Source organism: Bactrocera oleae, chromosome 6 (assembly GCF_042242935.1).
Source record: "Bactrocera oleae isolate idBacOlea1 chromosome 6, idBacOlea1, whole genome shotgun sequence".
Classification (NCBI taxonomy): domain Eukaryota; kingdom Metazoa; phylum Arthropoda; class Insecta; order Diptera; family Tephritidae; genus Bactrocera; species Bactrocera oleae.
The window spans coordinates 64,804,591-64,828,927 of NC_091540.1; the positions used below are offsets into that span (position 1 = coordinate 64,804,591).

At 34.5% G+C, this 24,337-nt stretch overlaps 5 protein-coding genes and 1 non-coding gene across 12 annotated transcripts in view; 2 read left to right on the forward strand and 4 right to left on the reverse strand.

Annotated features, from left to right (window-relative positions):
• Positions 1–4,747: 4,747 nt before the first annotated feature.
• TRNAA-AGC (transfer RNA alanine (anticodon AGC)) lies at positions 4,748–4,820 on the reverse strand. Its single transcript has one exon. It is a non-coding gene; the product is annotated as a tRNA-Ala (tRNA).
• A 516-nt stretch (positions 4,821–5,336) lies between these two features.
• On the reverse strand, positions 5,337–8,084 carry LOC106627381 (uncharacterized). Its single transcript, XM_014247472.3, has 5 exons — positions 7,101–8,084; positions 6,565–7,034; positions 6,337–6,505; positions 6,079–6,279; positions 5,337–5,987 (listed from the first exon to the last, which is right to left on the reverse strand). Exons 1-5 carry the CDS (start codon positions 7,999–8,001, stop codon positions 5,476–5,478), a joined length of 2,253 nt encoding a protein of 750 aa, XP_014102947.2. The 5' UTR covers positions 8,002–8,084; the 3' UTR covers positions 5,337–5,475.
• Positions 8,085–8,433: 349 nt separating this feature from the next.
• Positions 8,434–12,277, forward strand: Ythdc1 (YTH domain containing 1). Its single transcript, XM_014247586.3, has 3 exons — positions 8,434–8,596; positions 8,690–9,657; positions 9,893–12,277. The coding sequence occupies exons 2-3, from the start codon at positions 8,757–8,759 to the stop codon at positions 11,215–11,217; spliced, it is 2,226 nt and encodes a 741-aa protein (XP_014103061.3). The 5' UTR covers positions 8,434–8,596; positions 8,690–8,756; the 3' UTR covers positions 11,218–12,277.
• Positions 12,278–14,247: 1,970 nt separating this feature from the next.
• LOC106627392 (osteopetrosis-associated transmembrane protein 1) lies at positions 14,248–15,681 on the reverse strand. The gene is made up of 5 exons (XM_014247482.3): positions 15,528–15,681; positions 15,206–15,455; positions 14,958–15,142; positions 14,721–14,895; positions 14,248–14,559 (listed from the first exon to the last, which is right to left on the reverse strand). The coding sequence occupies exons 1-5, from the start codon at positions 15,597–15,599 to the stop codon at positions 14,375–14,377; spliced, it is 867 nt and encodes a 288-aa protein (XP_014102957.1). The 5' UTR covers positions 15,600–15,681; the 3' UTR covers positions 14,248–14,374.
• A 364-nt stretch (positions 15,682–16,045) lies between these two features.
• Positions 16,046–17,404, reverse strand: LOC106627417 (osteopetrosis-associated transmembrane protein 1). Its single transcript, XM_014247513.3, has 5 exons — positions 17,235–17,404; positions 16,909–17,158; positions 16,668–16,852; positions 16,421–16,592; positions 16,046–16,311 (listed from the first exon to the last, which is right to left on the reverse strand). The coding sequence occupies exons 1-5, from the start codon at positions 17,304–17,306 to the stop codon at positions 16,211–16,213; spliced, it is 780 nt and encodes a 259-aa protein (XP_014102988.3). The 5' UTR covers positions 17,307–17,404; the 3' UTR covers positions 16,046–16,210.
• Positions 17,405–17,736: 332 nt separating this feature from the next.
• The window catches only part of Spn (protein phosphatase 1 regulatory subunit spinophilin), a 160,213-nt gene continuing 153,612 nt past the window's right edge, over positions 17,737–24,337 (forward strand). For 3 of the 7 annotated variants that reach the window (XM_036364651.2, XM_070111114.1, XM_070111116.1), the window contains exon 1: positions 17,739–18,677. The gene's annotated coding sequence lies outside the window, so the exon portion shown is untranslated. Of the gene's footprint in view, positions 18,678–24,337 lie in introns of all 7 variants that reach the window. The other 4 variants (XM_014247550.3, XM_014247548.3, XM_070111118.1 and 1 more) reach the window with 3 other exon arrangements.

Sequence of the window (24,337 nt, forward strand, 5' to 3'; positions counted from 1 at the left end):
TGTGTGTGTGTGTGTGTAGGTGTAGCTTTATGCTTGGGAGAGGCGCTCAAAGAAAGCAGCAAATAAAATTTATAAAGGCATTGCAAAATATGGGTTGGTGGGTAGGGGTTACTAGGTACCCACATACAGGCATTTGCACGATTTTTTTTATATACGTAAATGTGTATGGTATATATTTATATTTATGCTCTGTCTATATCGTTGTAGTTGTGTTCGTGTTGAATATAGTTTGATTTTCGCTCAATATCGTTTGTTTTTTCTTTCTTTAACCAAACAATTTGGCGAACTGTATTGGTAGTGGTGAGCTGATGACGATTATAGAAAATAATTTCTCGAACAGTTATCAGTTGAACGTTGTTATCAGCAGTTATCAGCGTGTTGTTGTGTTTTTGCGCTTCATTTGTGTCCTTACCGCTAAGTTATGTATGTAAAATACATGCTTGTACACATATTAGAAAGGTGGTCCATAAAATGTAATTATTTTTACTTATATAATATTATTTCAATAGTGAACTCTCTTTCCGGTAGGGAATCTTGACAAAAATTCGGTGTGATATCTTTTCATCAACAGTTCAAAAAAAAAAAACCACTAAACAGCAAGAGGTTTTTCTTCAGTACGTTGAAGGCATAAAATATTTAATCGACCAAAACTAGAACGATACCAATTTCAGACAGAGACTAAACGCCATTAACAGTAGATGATGTCGAAACAAGAGCTTGAGTAACCCTTGCACAACTTCGTTCAGGACTCTAAATTCGAACTAGACTCTGACATGCTTAACATAAAAGGTCTAGTAAAAAGAAATGCTTAGAGAGATAAGATTTCGTACTCAAAAAAACTTTTCAGAAGCTTTGTGATTGCTTGACTCGTTATTGCTTGAGCTCGCTTCAAAAATGGATACTGTTCGGTAATTTTTATGTCAAAGATGCAGCTCGCTCTGAAAGGCCACTTATCGAAAATATCGATCAAATATTGGAAATCGTTGAGTTCGACAGCCACGTAAGCACTGTTTCGGTTGCCCATGAGGTAAACATTGCACAAAAAATCGTTTAGAACCTCTTATATAAAGCTGCATGCAAAAAGAAGTGCCGAGTTAACGCATAAAAATCCTAATGGGCCGAATTTCCGTCTGCGAATAGCTGCTGGCAACAAGATCCGTTCAATTCTAAGTAGGTAAAGCGAAAACGGTCGTTGACGAATCGCGGTGAGTTGGCGCAAACGGTGGCCAATTCAGTATTGATGGTCAGGAAGGTTTTGCTAAGTGTTTAATGGCATTGGCAGAGAATCATCTTCTATTAGCTAGTCTCCTAGGTCCAAACTCTTAATTCGAGTCTGTACTGTCAACAATTGGACCGTCTGAAGGTAGTAATACCGCAGAAGCGGCCAATTTTGGCCATTAATTAAGAGGAACTATGTTTATACCAGCGATAGCGACTCGCCAGAACCTCAGACAATTTTGTTGGAAGGTAATTAGACATCCACCTTATGGTTGGTACCAAGTGATTACATAATACCTGTTCCATCACCATCGAATGATTTTAAAGATTAAAATATTACATCAAGAGATGCTTGAGAAAGTCCACTGTCCCTATTTTGCAAATAGAAACCTATGAGTGTGATATTATGAAATGATACTTAAAATGGCAGGAAGCTATCGAACAAATTGATGCATTTGACCCAAATCATCATTCTAACTATGATCAATAAAGCCTTAAACATATTTCAAAATTAAACACTAACCACAACTTTGAACTACGCTGTTTAGGAACTACCCTATAAATACCTATGTACATATCAACAGATATCGGTTGAAATATGTGCTATCAATTGATATGGGTTTCTTTTTTCGGCTACCAGAAAAAAATTAACATTGAAATTTTATACATATGAATTAGTTAAGACACAAAAGCAGTACTCTTTATCTTATCAGTGTCTCCTTCGATCGGCGTCCATAATTTTATGGTTGACCAACCGCCACTAAATATACCGCGTGCATGTATGGTACATATGTACATATATATGCATGTGTATAAGAATTATTCGACTTATGGACGGACAATTTAGAGAACTTAACTCACCTTTTAACTGAATTCTTTTTTGTTGCCTTTGTTACGGTATATGGTTTTATCTGATTTGCAAATGCAGCATGTATAAATAAATATATTTTTGCTTTTTGAAAAATTTCTAATTGTCCGCACCATAAATAATTCCCTTATCATCTGAAAATGTATGCCAAATATTAAAGGAATAACATATTTAAGCGCATTAGCGAAGCTAGTAAGTGAGCAATGGGTTTATTTCTGAAATACTTGGCATATTTTAGAGCATTTATTTTAAGGCAATGACGACGAAGTAGGCAAATATTAGCAATTGATTTTTTTTTATTTTAGTGAAAATATTTATTAAGAACAAATTCTTAGACTACATTTTTTCTAGCTACAACTCTATTTCAGTTTATCGTTAGCGCACGACAGAAAAACGAAAATTTTGGAAAAAGCATTGCTCCAACTTCTTGAAACTAACTGATTAAAATTCCTGCCCGGTCAGTGACTTTTTCATGTTTGGAAACAAAAAGAAGTCGCAAATCTGTAAAATTAAGTAATGAAGTAGTAGTAGCCTAATTCGACCAAATTGAACATGGCGACGGACGAGGTATTAGCCAATGATTTGTCATTGCGGAAGAGCACTGCTTTCGCTGTCGAATGGGAAAGTTCTTTCTGCAATTTGATATCGAATCGACATAGTAACATTGTCACATGAATTCCTCTTGCGTTAGTGGCGCCATCGACGGCGAATCTAAGTCTTAGCGGACCACCCTCGTATATCGGTCCATGTAATAAATATAATAGAATGCGAGTGTTCGACTTAGCCAATGGAATTTAGTACAATAAATGGTTATAACCCAATAAATCCATTACATTTTACCGCTAATCTTTTAAAAATCGATATTGCAACATGTCGAGGTCAACTCTTTTACCTTATCTCTTAACCTTACCGTTTGATAAAGATCTATAACATTGTTCCACAATCTTAATCAATTGTTAAGACTGGGTGAAACGACTTTTGTAACGTGTGAGTGTTCTTAAATGCAATGGGATGTTACTGCTCAATTTCCTACCAAAATAATTCTTGTTGCACAGTTTAATTCTAATATAGATTTTCCTACGGCTGTTGCGGCCCAGTTCAGTCTCCTAGAGTAGTTTCATTCATATTGTGCTTTGTGCTGACCATCTGCAGAAGAAATAAATCTTACATCCAAACCATGACAAACTCATTTTCCTACATGCATTGCTTTTTATACCCTAAACGGGGTATTTTAAGTTTGCCACGAGGCATCTTCACGAAATTAGATCGGAATCAAGTTGTTGTAAGGATCCTTTGTATTTGTGAAGGGTATTAAAGCTTCGGTGCAACCGAAGTTAACGTTTTTTTTTTTGTTTATATGGATTTATGTAATTTTTGACCTCATCTCTTGCAATTTTAGTTAAGTCTCATTATATTCACAATTTGTTTTCTTTTGAGTATGGGTGATTAAATTTGTAACTAGATATATGGATAACAAAAACGCAATCACTATTCCTCTGTAGGCAGGAGAGTAGCTATGAGACAATAGTGTTTTCACACGCACGGTAAGTCGCACCTATCGTACTAGATTTTGCAAAGTGGGTGTGAGTTTGGTGACGTGCCATGCTCACAATATTTACTCATTACTGAAGTTCCTCTTTCCTTTCGTCTAGACCAGTATTATTTTTTTATTAATTGAAACAATGATTGTCGTAACCTTTTAACCATCATTTTTAGAATCGTCTCAGCAAACGTCTAGTCAGTTCCTAGTTGTAAATATACCTTTCAGTATTCCATAATGAAACCCCTTATACTTAGAAGTTTCGATTCTAAGATTTCATTACCAATATTTCCCTAGAGCGTTCGCATCAAATTCTTATGCGACACGTTCGCGTTGTTCCCTATTGTTGTTAGATTTTGTGATTTGCAAATCATTTGGTGATTTAAAAATACAATGAACTTAATATGTTTTTTTAGTACTATAACTGGTCTTTTTGAAGGCGAATAGCTCACTAGATCTCTTACGATCTTCTTTGGTCCAGTAGCAGAGCACTGCAGGTGTGCCTTTATTAGCAGGATTATCTCAATGGATGGATAGGAGCCGTTTTCAAAGTCCAAGCTTTTGATGTTTTACTCTATATAGTTGATTTCTTTCAAGTTTTCCTGCGCTATGAATTGCCTGGGATTTTCATCACATTTCCATTCGTTTGAGATGTTTATATTGTTTGAGTTTGCTGTTTCATTTCAAAGCTCAAGCATTTTTGGGATTCCTTTTCAAGCCGCTCAATATGTCGTATAGTTAGCAGAATATTTTACCATTTCATTTGGCGGAACAGCCGATATCGAACCACTATAGGATATGGCTGCCATAAAAAGTAATCGGACAAACTCAAGTCCCTGTAAAGAAAACTTTTTTATTTGACGAAATATCTACACGAAATTCGGCATAGATTATTGTCAAAGGCAACGCTACAATCTCCAAACGATTTGTTCAGATAGGACCACTATAGCATATAGCTGCCATACAAACTGACCGAGAGTTTGTAGTTTCAGCGTAGCCGAAGTTAAGGTTTTACCTTATTTTATGTTTTTTTATTAAACTAAATTTATTTAATTTTTTTTTTTTATCATTTATAAACTAAAACTATTTTTTTTTATAAAATATCAACATCACATCGAAGATGGAGATGCGGGGCATCGATCCCCGTACCTCTCACATGCTAAGCGAGCGCTCTACCATCTGAGCTACATCCCCTCGTGCCCTCTTTGGCGCTGTCAACTGGATTCTGCTATTGGCTTTACTTAAAGGAAAGCAACTCAAACTGAAATCACGTTAACTGCAACTACTACTAGCAAAACACATACATACATATGTAGATGCAACTGGACGTCAAAATGTATAAATAATTATAAGTTAGTGTGAACATATGTATGTTTTCAACTACAAGTACAATATTAGCGTATTTTTGATACACATTGGATAGGAAAAATTAAATTGGACAAATAGTTATTAATTATGTATTAATAACTTATAATTCATCGAATATTAATACAATGTAAAGTAAAACGCCTACATTTTCGCATTTTATTAAAGTTTTATAGAAATATTTGCAAAATAGGTTATGCTATATTGCAACAAAAATGTATTTTTTACAACAAATTTCCAATATTTTAATCAAAAGAACTGGTACAAACCCACTTATATGTTTATATTATTGTTATAAACTTTGAACGTCTCTCTACAAAATTATTTCTATATTAAAAGCATGCATTTATTAATTAACGTGGAAGACGAAGTGAACAACTCCCACTTTCAAGCATTTATTTTAAATACCAATATAAAAGTATTTACATACATGTTTGTTAAAGCAATTCAATTACAACATATTCAGCTATTCTCATTATTAAGTCTAACTTTTCTTTTGAAATTTCGCATACAAGCTCAGTTGATTTATCGAGAGTGACGATTTCGAATTTTTTAAAGCGAAATCAAATTCTTTCGCGTTAATTTTATAATCCTCTACACTACTTTCCGCACTCAATCTTTCAAAAGCTAACAATGCAGCCTCATTACAAAGATTACACATATCGGCGCCTGTGTAAAGCTTTGTGCCTTCGGCAATTTTAATTACATTAACATCTTCTGAAAAAGGCATACGTTTGGCAATTAACTGTAAAATGGATATACGCGACTGTAAATCGGGTGCTGGCACATATATATGTTTACTTAAACGGCCAGGCCGCAATAGGGCGTCATCAATCATATCTGGCCGATTACTAGCTGCGACGACGAGTATTTGCTGGCTATTCTCATCCGAATCGTCTATAACACCATCCATTTCAGTCAATAGAGTTGAGAGTATACGTACCTGTACATCACTTGAGCTATTTGAACTAATGGGACGTCGACCGGCCAGCGTATCTGATATGAAAAAAATTAATGAAAATTTATAAATATACATATATGTATATACAATATATGTACATATAACCAAAATTTTGTTTTCACCTACCGATTTCATCAAAAAATATTAAACAAGGTGCATTTTTTCGTGCGGTATCGAAAATTCGTACAATAAACTTTTCTGCTGCACCAACGTAAGGCGAGTAAACATCTGCGCTTGCTATGGAAATAAACGTCATGTCCGCTTCTTTGGCCAGACATTTCGCAAAAGTCGTTTTCGCACAACCCGGTGGGCCATATAGCAGTAAGCCTAAAAAGAAAATAAAATTTATTTACAATCTACAATGAAACAAAGTTTTCAATTTACCTTTTGGTAATTTTAGACCGAATTTTCTAAACTTTTCTTGCTTACGCAGACCTGCCAAAATACTAACTTCCAACGTACGTTTAAGCTTATCCATACCACCGATAGTTTCGAAACCGTCCAAAAATTTATATACTCTAACATCGGCCGTGTACATCGCAGCAGGTCTTACCTAATAAGCAAATATCGATTTTTTATTATGCCCCAAGATTACTTATTACATTTTATTACGCTTTTTAGTGCTGACTTTACGAAATGTGCAATGTCGTATTCTTTCCCTTGCTTTACTTGATTTTGTTCTACATTTTGTACCAATAGCGCCAGATCTCCTGCGACGAAGCCTTGTGTACTTTTGCCGACTAAGTCGAGTAGTTCCACGTCAAGTTTCTTTGGCTTCAGAAATGGTTTTGATTGACTGAACTCGAACATTGCATTAAATAAACTTTTGCGTGTCTGTTCATTTGGCCAATCAATGATGATTTCATGTTGGAAGCGTCCAGGTCGACGTACGCTGGCATTTATGGTACTTGGATTTGATGTAGTCGCTATACATAATATATTAGCATTCGAATTATGAAGCTCGTCAAGTAGCTTAACCAATTGTACGCATATAAGATTTGAGTTGCTTGTATCTTTGGTGGATGCATTATTCGAGACGGGACATAACAAGTTAATATTTTCGAAGATAATTACGGTAGGATCTGAAAATATAAATGGTTTGATTGATTTATTTTTAGGACAAAAGCTTAATATCTGCTCTTACTTACTTTTAGATTTCAGTTTTGTAGTTAAATATAAAGCAGTTTCGAATTCTTTACGCAATTGTGCTTCGGCATCACCAGGATACTCTTGTAAAATATTTTCCGTGGAAATATAGAAACAATTGCATTTATGCTTCTCGACAAATGCATTCAGTATGGCTGTTTTGCCACAACCTGGTGGACCGATAAGTAGGGCGTTTAGATGCGGGCGTATACCATTAGATTCGATTTGCGTACTACGTAGCCTGCTATTACACAATAAATCTTCAATTTCTTTCCAAACGCCTTCGTAGCCATGTTCGAAAAATGGCATTACCACCGATGCATTCGATTTGCCACCCTTATATATGTTGTTAAAACACAACTTTGTTTGACTATTCAATTGGAAAATTGTGTTTTCATTTGTATTTATACATGAGTCAATATAGATAGCAGATATTCCAAAATTTTCACAAATTTTAGTGCGCACAACGCTCCCTACAAACAAATTAAGTGGTGTTAATATCTGCTTCATGGCGATAGTCAGCATGCTTGTAGATAACTTGCGAAGTCGACTTTTGAAGAAGCTTTCTTTGATTTCCAACGTTATAGTAACCTGTTCAATATCTGTTTCTTGAAAGTCTATTGTTTCTAGGCTGCATAACATGCATCCCTTTTCTAAAAGAGATGCAGTGCCAACACCATAGTCTAAATAACAACAATTTACATTAATATCTCGAGGATAAACTTGACATAGAAAATAGCTGGTGTGGAAGCTAGTTCCTTTAACCGAGCATTTCATCCAAGCGCCTGTATGTAAGCCGTATTTCATAAACAATTTTTTGGGCAGCAAGCATTTCTGAAATGTGAATTCTTCAATTATGTGTAGAGGTAACACGGTTAGATTCTGATCCAAATTAAACTTCATTATTAATTACTGAGTCCTATTACAATATTTCATAAATGTAAACACATTTTAAAGAAATAAGCTATTTTGAAATGTCATATTCAGCTGTTTTGCAACAACCCGGCAAATTCGCTTAATTGTTATAACTACGGCGAATAAGCGAGAAAAATAGAGCGACTTAGAGGAATTATGAATAAATCCTGATGAATAAAAAAGAAATATAAATGATCATTCCTGTACAAAGAACTAGATAATTTAACAACTTAAATAAAATGTACTATCACTAAAAATTATTTTAATTATGCATTCGTGTGTGTATTATTAATTGAAAAATATACGCCGCCTAACATTTAAAACGCATACCAAATTTGATTTTTCAATGCAACAGCGCGCTGTTAGAATGAGATGGTTAGCTAGGCGTCGTATTACTTTTCACTCATCCACCATTGCTGAGTTTGTCAAAGAAAGAAGAAAATTATCCACAAATCTTTGAGGTATATGCAAATTTCATTCCACGTTGAATTGCAAAAATCAATAAGTAAAATAACTATTAGTGTTACAATATTACGAAAAAACGATTATTGAATATTTTCTTTAAAGGAACTAATAAGTTGAGGTAAGTTAATACGCCAAGAACAGTGAATTGTGAAAAAGTCGGCATCGCTTCAAATTTTCATATTTCTTTTCATCATATTCGTACTGTCTACAGAAGCAGAAATACATTCATTGAAGCAAAGCAAAAGCGCAGACTGTGCTACATATATAGTGGAAAACAGATGAAAATTATGGCTGACTTGGACGCAGTACACTTAGGATTAGACGAAAATGAAGCAGATATAGCCGAAGAGCTACAAGATTTTGACGATTCATTTGACACAAGGAGCGAGGCGTCAGAATCGGGTTCGGAGTCTTCGGTCTCCCAGCCTAGTATTAGTTCTGTGAGTACGACTATATCGTCCATCGGTGAAAAACGTAAAAATAAGACCAAAAAAAAAGCTAGTAAAGAGAATGAGAAGAAAGCAACTACGAAGCGCACATCTTCGCCGGCGGTCGGGACTGTGAACGGAAAGAATTCTGTCGGTGGTAAGAAAAAACGAAGTAACGAAGAATCATCAAATAAAGACGAATCGTCAACTAAAACTTCAGAGAGTAAAGGTACCAGCAGTAAAGAAAAGAAATCACAAAAAAAAGCTAGCAGTTCTAGCAAAAATTCGACTGCTTCAGTAGCCAATAGTAATGGGCCGGCAAATACAAGTAGTGGGTCTGTATCGGCACACGCCAATACCAGTGGTAATAAAAGTGAAGCCAGTGATGCAGAAGACAAGCCTACAACGAAAACACCATTTGACAGCGATTCTGAATCAGAGGACTCTGATTCTGCAGCAAATATTAAACGTAATGGACGAAAAGCGATATCTAAGAGTGCTTCTCCCGAAAAGAAAACACAAAGTGGTTCGAATACTGGTACTGGTGGCAAATCGTATGATTATATGACTAAACTGAACTACTTGTTTCGAGGTACTCATTTTTTCCTTATAAAATCAAACAATGCAGATAATGTTGCCATTGCAAAAAATAAAAATGTTTGGGCTACATTACCACAAAATGAAGCAAATCTCAATCAAGCATTCAAGGAATCCCGGAATGTTTTATTAATCTTCTCCGTCAACGAAAGTGGTGAGTCATCATGCTAACTCATAATAAAGTAATTTTTTTATTTTGCTTTTATGGTTACAAGTATTCAATGTTTCGCTTTATGTATCATATAAAGTACATAAATCACACCATGGTCATTGAACATTGCTAACATTATGTTAAAAAAAGTTCGTTATTGCTAAACAACCGAGTTTTGACTTTTTTTAACAGTCTTAATAATATTAAGTTTTTTTTTTGTCTTGTTTTAAATTTATAGGAAAATTTGCTGGGTTTGCTCGCATGAGTTCCCAGTCACGTAGAGATCTTTCTCATCCGGCATGGGTTTTACCACCTAGCATCTCTCCAAAGGCCCTCGGAGGTATCATTGAGTTGGATTGGATATGCCGAAAAGAGTTGTCATTTAACTGTACTTCTCACCTATACAATACGTGGAATGAGAGTAAGCCGGTTAAAATTGGACGTGATGGTCAAGAAATTGAACCCAAAGTAGGCTCAGAGCTATGTCGCTTATTCCCAGAAGATGAGAAAATCGAAATGACACCTATCTTACGAAAATCGAAAGAAACTGCTAAGATGATGCGTGAAAAAGGAATTCGTGTCTCCTATCGACCACCGCGAAGTTTATCTTCACGTGGTAGTCGCGGCGGTGGTGGTAGTGGTGGCAGTGGTTTTCCCAGCTACCGCCAAAGCGACCGTCGAGCTGGTGGTAGTGGTGGTCCAATGCGACATAGGCGTACATTTAGTTCCGGACCACATCGCCCTTATAAACTTCCACCCCTCGGAATGCCACCGGGTGGCGGTTTTAAACGCTCATCCTCACCATACCGCAGTAGTGGTAGCGTTGGTGCGGGTGGAAGTGGAGGATCACGCGCAGGTGGAGGCGATACCGGTTTGCCATCATGGGATCGGTATATGAATTCTGCCGAAGCATACATGGTTGATTACATGCGCTCTATGCATGGACAACTGCCTCCGTTACCGTTCGTACCGCCATTTGCGCAACTTCCACTTTCTGCTTCCGGCTCGGGTGCCTTACCGCCACCAGGTCCGCCATCAATGTACGACCAATTACCTCCACCAGTGCGTTACTATGATGGACCACCACTGCCAGATTATCCTCCACCTCAACCAATCAGGCCTCCACCACCTGGTTTTGACAAAGCACCATCCTATGAAGACTTCGCAGCTTGGAAAAATGCCGGTTTACCCACTCTACCAGATGGTATGCCACCAGGGTTCCCGAGTTTTGGCAGCAGTGCTGGGACGTCAGCTTCCAATGGCGGTAACAGTGGTATTGGGGGCTCCAGCTCTGTCGGAGGTGGTGGTGGTTTTTCAAGTTCTACTAATGCTATTAATGCAGGCAACACATCAGGTGGCCCTAACAGTTTTCGTAGCAGCAGCCAACGTTCCAACAACTCAAATATGATGCGTCCACGTGAACGAGCTGGTGGTCGTGACTATCGTGGACCCAGCGGCGGTGTAGGTGGTGGCGGATCACGTAGCGGTGGAAACGATAGACATTTCCGTGCTGGTGGTGGCAGCAGCGGTGGAGCGCGTAATTATCGTGATGGTAGACGTTAAAACAACAATGTGTCTATAAATGTAACATACGCAACAAAGGTGTAAAGTGAAGTATTTACGGGCAGACGATTATAAACGTCCTCCCATTGTGAATGCGAAACCCACAAAAGAAAGCAAAATTGATGAAGGTTTTGTGTGAAAAAGTGCGTCGAAATTCTTGAAAAAAAAAATAATATCCCGATAATGAACCTCTTTAAATGCACCCCGTAACCTCTTCGTGTTCGAACTATATAATCGGAATGAATGTGTGTCGGAAAACGAGTGAGGTTTTGAGCTGCATGCGAGTAACATATTCAAGTGCGACTACTAAGATCTTAAATATAACGCTCTTTTAATTAATTAATACCGGGTAAAGTGATTGCAAGTTTAGGCAAAAATTAAACATACAAAGGGATTTTAAAATCCCTCGAATATAAAGTGTATATGTATTAAATCATAAAAGGTCATATAGACATCGATAGAAACAAAAAAATGACGCATATGTTAATTACTTTTTAGTTGTTTTATCATTAACAACTAATTTAGTCGAAACATATATTTTCAGCAATAAGTCATTCGTTTTTCAATTGGGATTACAAGTGAAAATCAAAAAAAGCAACAAAAAAAAAATGTTAAAAAACATTTTATTTATATGAATTCAATGAACAGCCATTTTTGCCGTTCTAACTCGAATGCTAAAGTTATTAAACTTAAATTGCAATGCAAAAACCTCAGTTCTTAATACATCATTGCTGGCATTGTTAAATATTTACATATTTTATTACAAATATCGTACTTGCAGTCCCAAATTATGAAAATGATATCAATAAATGTATTACTTCAGTTTTGTTCGCATAAATTATAAAAGAAAAGATATATATTATTGACTAAAGTTAATTTTAAAAAGTACATGATTAAATTATAACACACTGTGTCGCTGTACAACAAATGCAATTCCATGGTAAAAGGAATGAAAAGTTGACAAACTTTTTCAATTATAAATACAATGCATTACATACTATATAATTTTAAATCATAGTTATAATTATAAACGTATCGTAAAAATATAAACAAAACCATACATATGTGAACTTTATTTGCTGAACGAAGGCGGAGAGGTTGCAATGTTTTCGAAAATAGAAGAAAACACACGAACTGTTGTGAAAATATGGACTGCTTTTGACCGGTTTAAAGTAAAGACGCTTACCCTTACCCATTCCCATTAAAACTATTTGAAATATATCTGCTTTCCAAATAATAAATAGTGCTAAAAGAAGAAAAATCAGTTACATCAAACTAAATGAAAAAAATTTAAAAATGAAATCAGAAGCAAAAGTGTGTGCAGTGTTTCAAATGCAAGTTATCCAAAAAATATAAAAATAATAAAATATTTCAACATTCAGCTAGACAAAATTGAAGTGGCAAAAGAAATATAGTGTTTGTGTTGAGAAGATTAGACAATATTATTGCCATACCTTATTTTGCTGAAGTCACTTCCGCATTCAAGAAAATAACAAAGCCTATTGGACACAACTAGTTATTATTCATCAATCTCCTTCTCCTATTCAAATTTGATTTGGAGTGAATGTGTCAACCCAATATAGCATACATATACATATATTTATAAGAACTTTTCCGCTTGGGTTTAGACAACATGAAAATGAAGTGCTTGAAACGAAAAACTACAAAATGCTTCGTACTCGAGTTTAACGAGTTAAGTGCATAAATATGTCTAACGGGATTCGAGCATAATGCTTTTGAGTCCTTTCTAGTTTCCGCATTGCTTACAGCACATAACGCACCATAAACCAAATTTGTCTGGAACCAACTGTATCTATGCTTTCTAATTAAATTAATTCTTGTCTTTCAGACCTTGCAGACCATGCTTATGGGAAAAGCTGTTTGAGTTTGACACTCCTGTGTCCTGTATAATGCAGCAATAATTTGATAGTAACATCAACTAAGTTCATGGGACCGAATTTCGCAGCAACAAAAACTAAAAAAGTAAACTTTGTGTTGTTAAAACAAATCAAATCTGCCCAACATAATAAAAACAAGAAAAAACATTAACCATGGTTGCATCGAAGCTATAATACCCTTCATAGATGCATTTCTTATAGCATAAAATGGTATAAAAAATAGATATCTTTATTTTGTATGATCGATCTAAACAATTTCTCTGGCTGTTGTACCGTTACCTTGCATAATAATGTGTGCCGACTTTCGTGCAGATATCTCGTCAAATTAAAAAGTTTTCTATACAAGGATTGGATTGTGATCGATCAGTTTATATAGTAGCTATACCCTATAGCCATCCGATATGAACAATATCTTCATATATATCACCCTTACCTTGGACAACAATATGTGCCAGATTTCGGGAAGATGTGTCGTCAAATTAAACATTTTTTCCATAAAAGGACATGATTTTGATCGTTCAGTTTGTATGACAGCTAACGCTTTAACGGTCCAATGTCGACGGTTCCGAAAAATTTGAATAAAGGTAAAAGGGAAAACGGACTATTTCGCGTATATATAGACAGACGGATGTGGCTAAATCGACTCAATGCTGATGCTGATATTTTATATATATAATTCATAAAGTGTCCGACGTTTCCTACTGGGTGTCAAAAACTTCCTAGCAAACTTAATATACCCTATTCAAATTTAATTGAATTATTCCCACTTATCTATTGTCAAAATAAAATCATATGCAGTCTATAAGATTTGTTATATCCAACACTAAGCGCGCTTTTACGGTTTTGGAGCTGCAATTATTTCCTATTACCTTACTCATTTGAAAGTAGCTTCATCTCAAATTACCATATAACGGGTACTTTTAATACTCAATGTCATTATGAAAGAAAAGAGTAGACATTGACGTAACACAAAGACTAGACCGCGGACCGCAACTTAGACCAGAAACACATTTTTTCTTTTCTTTTCAGCGCCTCTCTTCTGGTCCAAAAGGAAAGCGTCGAAAATTTTGCGTCGGCAAATGTGATAATTTATTATACCCATGTATGGAGTCTCAATATTTTGTAGGTGCAATTAATTTTTTAATAAATTTTTATTTTGATATATAAAATTTAAAAGTGTGTTTTAAATGCTCCGAACTCAACATTTTAAGGTCTCTTATAATAATAATAATATAACCATTTAAGTTTATTCCATTTTATTACGATTTTTTTGTGATCGTTGCCTCCGCGTATTCGTCATCATCGGAGGATGTATACTCTTCAATATCTATTATGTTCTTCTTTGAAGGTATACGTGGACAGGTTGCCGTTGATGATGTACTTGGTAGATCAGCGACGGAACTACTGGCCATGACACTTGTAGATGGGGCATTGTGTCTGGTGTCTATAAGAGAAAAAATTTTACCAGAACTTTTGAAATATATAAAATATGCGCATCATAAATTTGAAAGAATAATTAAATTTCCAATTTTTTGTGTAAGTGTGAAGATAAAATATCTTCTGCACTAAAACTAAATATTTGTGAATCAATTTATGATTACATACCTTCAGTTAAAATATCGTGGTATCTCTCCTGTCGTTTCGTTATAGTATATGTGGTGCTATAAAATATTAATGGGAGTAGGACTACAATACCGCAAGTAACAAGAAAGAGGTACATATTAAAATCACGATGACAACAATTTAAATCTTTAGACCAGTGTGCCCTCGTTCGATTCATCTATAGGCGATAAAAATATGAAGTTATAAAAAAATAGTTTGAAAAATTAATAATGCTGTTACCGAATCTTGCATGTCGTAACAAACTTGTCCATTATTATGTTTATCCAAACCAACATAAAATCCATTTAGATCCAGATATTTGCCCAAACAGAGAACACATTCTTCACCTTTGTTCTCACGCAGGCAAGTTTCCAGATCGTTTATTTTTGTGTTAAATAATTCCGAATTATCTTTAGCAAAGCAATCTGGATAATATTAAAAACACCAGAATGTTTTTGGATCATTTTAATTATAGCACATGTACCAACCATCACAATAAGCCTTTGTCCATAACCCGGTTAGTATCGATTGTGTTGTAGAAACAATGTTGATGCGATCTTTGTCAAAGAACGTCTCTGTGCAATTTTGTACATCGCGCATTTTCGAATATGCATATTGCATTTCTTTAAATGGGTCCTTACAACCTATGCAAAGGCTCACCGGCACTGAATGCAGTGTTGAACATTGCACGAATGCACTTTGTTTTTGAGCTAATTCACGAAGATATTTGGTACATATCTGAGTCATACAATGCAATTGTGAAAACATTTATATTAATAGAAAATATGAAATGCAACATTAAAAACTTACATTCTCTGCTAGGACATGTTGTACAACAAATAACAGAACGGTTATTTTCAATAAAATACTGAAGAAACACATTTTAGTTTCAAAACATAAAAGGGAATTTACAGCATTAAAATATGCACTTAATACTCCTTTTTTTTGTCAACTGACAGCAGGGATCAGTGTTGCATTTTGAGTAATTTATCGATATCAATTTGTTACATATAAAATTATTTGAAAAACCCTAATGATGTTCAATTAATTCGTATCGGAATTATTTACAACCAGTTAAGTAAAAATCGGATAACTCATTTACATTTAAATCTATCCGCAGTTTAATTCAAATGCCTTATCATGACACCATTGATTATCTAAAATAATCGACGTCCATATTTTTATTGATAATTTTTGTTGTATTTGTAGCAGCATAAAAAAACACAATCAGCTGTTAAATGTAAACAAAGTGAATTATTGAAAAGTGCAGTTTTCCCTTTGTTGTTAAAAAACAAATAATTCATTTAGTTACATACACACTTACAAAATACCATATAAAAATATACATATTTGCTAAAGTTTTATATACATACATTTATTACTATCCTAAATGTTAGAAATAACAATTATAAATTTAAGTTTGTCGTTTAAATATGATATTTCGAAATTGTAAAAATAGCCTGTTTATATCCTTCACAGCGGATGTCGTCCGTTTAGGAATGCTCGTGAGAGCGTGTAGCTTCTGTTGTGGTTGGCAAATTAGTAGCTGAACTGCTTGTATTGATAAAAGTTGAAATTCCATTTCGATAAGTGTCTATATAACAAAAAAAAATATATATTTTTGTGGTCAGGGTTATCTTAACCTATTTATTAAATGATTGTAAAAATAGCATTTAAATTAAGAACCACTTGATATAATTTACCTTCAACTAGAATACGACTACGCTCTTGTCGTTTTGTTAACGCATACAGCGTGCCATAAAATATTAACGGTAATGTCCCAATGATACAACTAACAACAGCGAATAAAAAAATATTAAATTCACGATGACAGCAACCCAAATCTTTAGACCACTGTTCTCTTGTCCGATTCATCTAGCAACAAATATAATTTTACATATGTAGTACAACTTGGTATATTTGTTACAAATAATTAAGTTGAGCTCTTACTGAATCTTGCATGTCATAACATACTTGTCCATTGTTATTTTTATCTAAACTAAGATAAAATCGGTTCAAATCGAGGTATTGAGATAAGCACGACGCACATTCACTACTTTTGTGGTTTGTTATACAATCATCAAATGCAATTCGCTTTAAATCGAATACGTATGAATTATTACTGGTAAAGCAATCTGAAATGTATTGAAGAAACAATAAAAAAAAACACAATAGTTAACTTTATGCTAACCATCACAGTATGCTTTCCTCCATATACCGCGAAGTATCGATTGTGTTGTTGAAACAATATTTATACGATCTTTATCGAAAAATGTATCTGTACAATTCTGTTCCTGCCGTAAGTTCATGTAAGCCACATGCATCTCAGTAAATGGCTCTTCACATCCAACACAAAGACGCACTGGTACCGAATGCATTGTGGAACACTGTACGAATTCGCTCTGTTTTTGAGCTAAGTCACGCAAATACTTATGGCAGATCTAGTTCAAATTAAAGAAAATGTTGTAAACAAAATATTTGCGTCGGAAAACATTCACTATCCAAAAGGACACTTACATTTTCCGCCAATGCGTGTAATATATGTGTTAAGAGAAAAAATATTAATGCAGAAATACATGAGCAATACATTTTGATATGATATTTTTTATATCTTAGTGATTTAAAATAGAAAAAAAATGTATTTACATTAAATTGAATACTCAAATAATAACAAAGAACTTGTGGTTTGTGATTACAGCTGACATAAACAAACATTTGCAACGATGCACCAAACAGTGTTGCATGCATTATAGTAGTAAATATGTGGATATATATTTCAACACATTGTTAATTAATAGATATTTTTGAAATATATTTAAAGAACAGTTTGCTTATGACATAAAAGTATACTTTGAATATGTTTGTAGACAAATCGTTGAATATCAAACAGATAATATTATTGTATTTTGTCTAATATTATGAATTCGTACACCCTGTACTATTTCTAGGTTTCCATTAAGCAGTGTTGCATATTTGCGGTCTGTCGTCCAAAAATCCAATTCGATGTGCATTTTTAACAATTGCCATTGCAAAATACGACGCCGAAAGAAACGTATGTTGGTGAAGTTGTTCGGTGGATAATTTCTTAGATAAAGATGTGCAAATAAGAAAGTCAGCTCAAGTAAAAAATGTATAAAGTGTGATTTGATGCTTGCAAAGTTTTAATAGCAAAGTGAATGTAAATTACCTTTTATAAGGTATAAAGAAGTTTCGAATATTTAAATATTTTGTACAATTGGCATATTTGCCCGCTAGTACCTCTAGTTGATTTGCTGCCTCCTGCGTTCGTATATGTGTGAATTTGTGTGTGTTACTTTACAATACATAGAAGCCGGAAAAGTATGTAAAATAAAGTTATCATAAAATAAACAAAAATATTCCAAAATTGCAGTGCTAATAAATTGAAAAGTGTTTAAATCTATTATAGAGGATCAATTCATAAGTTATTTATGAAATAAATTTATTTTCTACGTTAGCTCATACAACACAGTTCAGACGAGCCCGCCACTCCTTCACAGGAAAATTTTTCAATTGTCTGCAATCGCTACGCTGCAAAATTTTGACTCGGCAGTGAATGTAGGAATAACATACATATGTATACGTTCCTACTGGAGCATAACACTAGCTGCTGGAGCTGAGCTAGTGTTTTAGTGTATGTGTGTGAGTGTGTGGTTCATGAGCCTGTAAATAAGGAAGCCGAATAGCGAACAGCAGTAGCTACCACGGCCAGTTTAGGGAGTTATTTGTCTGCAAACAATCAAAAGGAATATTTTTGCAGCGGCTGCAAAGGAATAAAAGTAAATACAGAGAAAAGCTATGTTTAAAAAGTGTGCACAGAAAAATCTGTAGTGATCTAAGATTCTCAATGTACAAGATAAAATTATTTTATAATAATATACGGTGAATCGTGCGAAAAATTACCTATTTGTATAGCAACTTACTACAACTAAATTTCTAACGGTAAGTACATAATGTTAAAATTTGTTTAGAATAAAACGATATCGCTATTTTGTTAACTAATATCTATTTTGCCACGCCTGTGGTAAACCCCTACCTAGTATTATGAATGAAATATAATAAGTATGCTGCTCCTCCTTCATCCCTTACAATTTAGTTTTCGCAGTAGTATATACCTAAATATTTACATACATAAATATATTTATTTTAACAATTTCTTACACCAATTTGTTATGCTGGTGGCGGTATTTCAGATTTTCTGTTTTGTTGCATTTGTTTGTCCATATGCATATACATACGTACATATGTACAAATGTAGCTGCAAAGAATCTATGATTTTTTTTTGAACACAAAAAGAGAATATTCGCAGCAGCTTTTTCGAATGACAAACTTTTATGCGCAAACTCTGTTTATGGAGTCTTTTACGCTGCACATCTTTCCTGTATACAGTTGCAATGTTTTACTACTGATTAAGTAAATACAAATGTTTGTATGTTAATAATGCTTTGCAATTTAAAAACAAAATTGCTATTAGCTGTAATCGGTGATAACATTTTTGTTGTGTTCTTAAAATATAATTATGTTCGGATTTTATATAGAATTGTGTTGATGCATAAAAGTCTGAAGTATTTTACAAATATTTAATATTTTAAGCGATTTTGAGTGGAAAGCGACGCAAAATATTGCAGTGAAGGAACGAATCTATTATTAAATTCCGCGACTGTTCGTTTGTGTAAGAGGTCAGCAAATGCATTTGCAATCGGTTTAAAACTCCAAACACCATTTGGATAAATATTGCTCGTGTCTTACAATAGATATTATTGTGATTATTTTTGCACCGCTATTAATGAAAGTAGCAAACACCAGCTGCAGCAGTTTGACGAAATAGCATCAGAGATAGTATAACTGAAGGCCACACTAGCTGGGAAGTGGCTGCAACGATTGCTATAAAAATGCAATCTCAGATTACCAGTCGCCCGTAGCAGAGCGAATGCATTCGTACTTTGACTACTAAATAACTTTTTAACGCTTGTAAGCCCGCATATGTATGCAAAATGTTTGCATTTGTGCTAGTGTGAGTGTAAATATGAAATCAACGTCTTTGCCGCCTTGCGACAAGTCACAGCCATTGCGTCAGTTGGCCAGTTAGTCATGGGCTCGTCAGCCAGCTGTATTCAGACGGGTGAACAGCTTGTGCCAAGCACTATCGCTTTACATACATATATACATATATGTAAATTTATATACGAAGTATGTGCGCCGATTTATTCTCGTTTATTTGCTATTCGAATTTTGATTTCATTCGTTGACTCTTGTCTGCCTGCCTGCGAGCATGTCAATTCTCCAACTTGTATGCCCACAAATGAACATACTACAATATATATAGGTATAATATGCAGTGGCTGTCTGCGCTGCTGCAAACCAGTCGGTCACCGCGGCCCACTTGTATGGGCATGTGCAGAATTCAGGAGCAGTGCTACATGGGACACTGCTTGTGCTCGGACGCAATTGCAGCCCCCTCTTTTATTGGTTTCGCCTTATTACTCGTTCTCCTTTTTGCTATGTATAGTACATGTATGTATGTGCCGTATGTATGTATGTGTGTAAATATTTTTCAACGCATGCATGTGTTTTGAAAAGTGTGTGGCGTTGTCAGTTTGTTTTTATTTTTAGTTTTATTGTCGTTGTAGTACTGTTATTCTTATTGTAACTTCAAACGTACATACATACATATATATGAATGTATGTATTTCCTTAGGGTAGAGCAATGCTTTTAACTCCTATAAATCATGATTTGCTATTATTTATATTCATTGCAGCAGAAATTAATTTTTTTATACGCTGAACAGGTAACTATATTAAGTTTGTAACACCCAGAAGATCGTTCCGGTTATTTAGACCCGACTGTTGGGGGAACGGCAGCCATATTCGTACGTCCGTCTGTTTATATGCGTAGTTCGCATCCTTCGGTTTTGAGATATCGATCTGAAATATTGCACATATCCTTTTTTCCTCAAGAAGATCCCATTTGTCGTAACCGCCGATATCGGACCACTATAGCATATAGCTGCCAAACAAACTGAAGATTCAAAATGAAGTCCTTGTATGGAAAACTTTTTTATTTGACGAGATATCTTCACGAAATTTGGCTCGACTCATTATTTAAGGCAACGGCACATTCTTTGAAGAAATTGTTGAGATCGAATGACTATAGCGTATGGCAGCCATACAAACTGAACGATCAAAATGAAGTTATTGTTTGGAAAAGTTTTTATTTGTAAAGAGTATTATAGCTTCGGTGCAACCGTAGTTAACTCATTTTCTCGTTTTATGTTATATTGAAATTGTCTAGTTTAAAGCTCAACTGTCATTAAATGATTCATTAGCAGTAAAACTTTATATAATTTTTTTTTTTTACTCAAATTTTAAATGAACAATTCAATTGCAACTTAAAACACCATATTTTATGGCAAACCATAAAAATCGTCATTTCAACGAAACAGTTAGCCACTTGAGTGCCGCAAATAAACGACATCGATCGACATCGTTTCTGCGCGGCGGCAATGCTCGGTTTGTTGTTAAGTCGCCGCCAGCTGTCAGTGTTTGGGCAAAAGTAAAACCCACACACAGCTGTTGGGGGAAATCAGGTTTTCGCCTGTCAAGTCAGTTCAGTTAGTCAGTCTTTGCCATAATACCTATTAGTTTGTTGTTCTTGTTTCTTGTTTTTATTTGGCTTTGCTCGCTTTGTTTTTTCCACGCAATTATCTGAGCCATTGTAGTTGTTGCTTTTTAGTTTGTTTATCATATACTTGTGTATGTATGTGTGTATGCATGTTTGCTTTTCGGTTTCGGTTTCCAAAACACTTGTGTTTTTGCACAAACACAAAAATTTGCATCACGCGTTCAGTGGCGTTTGTGTGACAGCGGCAATACGGCCAAATAAAACCAATTTTAGATAGCTCTGATATACAAAATTACACTTAGTTTTTTTTTAAATTTAAAAAAAAAAAAAAATTTTTAATTTATTTTTTGAATTTTTATTCGTGTGCGCAGCAAAGACACCTACTCGGGGTTGAAATGATCGCTATGATTGATAAATAGCGATATTAATTCCAAATTTCGTGAAGATAAGTTGCGAAATTAAATAGTTTTCCATAACAGGACTTGATTTTGATCGATCAGCTTGTATGCCACAGTTATAACCTATGGCGTTCCGATATCGACGGTTCCGACAAATGAGCAGCTTCTTGGGGGGAGCAAATGACGTGTATAAGATTTCAGATTGATGTCTCAAAAACTGAGGGACTAGTTCGTATAAATACAGACGGACAGTTGGACTGACACCGACATGGTTAAATGAACTCAGTTTGTCACCTTGATGACTTATATATATACTTTATAGAGTCTCCGACTTTTCTCCTCGTGGCAAACTTACGTGTTCAGTGTATAAAATATAAACCTAGAATTATAAAATTAAAAATAATTTATATAACAAAGTATATAGAAAAATGAAACACTGTGTGTGTAAATAAACTATTACCAAAAAAAGTTCTTTTAAATATTATATTTTGAGACATTTGGGATTTAACAATCACTTATCATCAGTTTAAAGTTAACTATTGCTCTCATCTACATTATACCATACATACATAAGTTGCTATGTGGGTAGAGATTTATCATCTTTATTGCCGCTGCATCATCAAAGTCTAGCAGCGAGTCATTTAATTACTTTGGGATTACCTCACGAGTGCAATTCTGCAGTGTTTTCACAGCCTCAACAGCTACCGAAAATAAAACTGCGCCCATGGCGCTGGGTTTACACAATGCTTTCTAAAATTAAATTACTTAAGTTTATGTAGGTACAGACATATAGAAATATATATATATATACATATATATGTATGAATGTCCCTTGCATTGGCATTAGCGGCACACTTATGGGGAGGCGTGTACTCCGTAGGTACTATGTATGTACATAATATTTAGAAAGTCGCCTGTCATTCATGCTGATATTAAGTTTTATAAAATTATACAATTATCTTAACAGCTTACTCGCTTATTCAATTACTTAAAAATTGTTTTGACTTTTTTATTAAATGACGATCATCTTTTTGACGGAATTTTACAAATATTTTTTAGTAAATTCTTGATAATGTTTTCATCAACTAGCACTTGCCTCTAATTTAACAAGATTTTTTTGTTTGAAAATAGTTAGACAGGTTGTAATCTCTAGTATCTATCAGTTATTGACGTAATTTGGCAAGATTACCACACTCTAAATTGTTTCTTTATAATTTTTTGACTATGCACATATTAAGGGGGTATTCTAGTCTAGAGATATGAATTTTGGGTAATTTTTAAAGTGTTGTTCAATATTTATACTATCGATTTTTTATCAGTTATTTATTAATGTTACAAGAGTACAGAAAAAAAAATTAACAAAAAAAAATAAGTTAAAAATTTAAAAAACTGGTAGCTGATGAAGTGGGGTGTCTCATAAAATTGGCACATGAGCATACCCATGATTTTAACCCTGCTAGTCATCAATTCAAAAAATCAGTTGAAAAAAGAGATTATCTATCTGCAATGATGTCGCAATTGTATCAACTAGCGATAAGTAAAAAAACTATTTTTTTTGACAAAATGGCGACTGTTTGAAAAAAAAACGATTTTATTATACCATTTTATTGATGAAATTTGGGAATGAGGCTAGTACATACTCGAGAGGTGTCTATAAAGAAGATTCTCTGAAAATGTCAAGTAAATCGGTCCAGTAGAACTCGAGAAATCGTGGGTATCGTATTGAAAAAGTCTTTTGTTCGATTAGACCCAACCGAACCAGTTTGGAGACCAGGTCATTAAAATGTCTATACCTCCGAAAATATATTAAATTTTCAAAAATCCTCTCGTAAACATATTCTTGAATAGTTAACATTAAAAATATGAAAAAAAATCTATTTTTTGGAAATTCTACACTAGAATACCCCCTTAATATGTGATGTACCATCGGATCACATTTGACCCGGACTGACTAATAATTCAAGTATTTTAATAAAAATTGGTTCTTTTTTAGCCAATACAAGCATGTCAACACTTAATCCAATTTCTCATACATTCATACATTTGGTTTAAGCCGTGGCTTGAATGAAAGAAACCACCACCTTGACTTTGATGTGGTTTTTTCGGGTTTGACTCATTTTTGGAGCGCCATTGGCTAGATTGTTGGAGAGTTTCGACATCGACTATCTCTTTTGCAATCTCTACTCGACGACGTTTTTGCAAAATATACAGATTTTTTGGTACGAGTACGAGCATTGACACGCCTCAAACCAAGAACATTAACCAAAATGTGTGGAGTCGATCTATTAAAGATGTTGAGATCCTCTGCTATCTCTCTGCTGCCAATGCGTCGTTTTTCGAACACTGTTCAATCAACTTTTTCGATGTTATTATCGGCATTAAATGAAGTTAGGGTCTAGAAAAAAATTGTTTACTAGTCCGGGTCAAATTTGATCAGATATAATATTTCAAGTTTTAAATTTTTATCATTACTTCCTTCAGTTCCAAAAATGTTACATTAATAACGGCATTGCCAACGTCAATATTTTAAAACTTGGTTATTAATTTTTGTATCCTATAACTACTATTTGACGGTCGCTCTT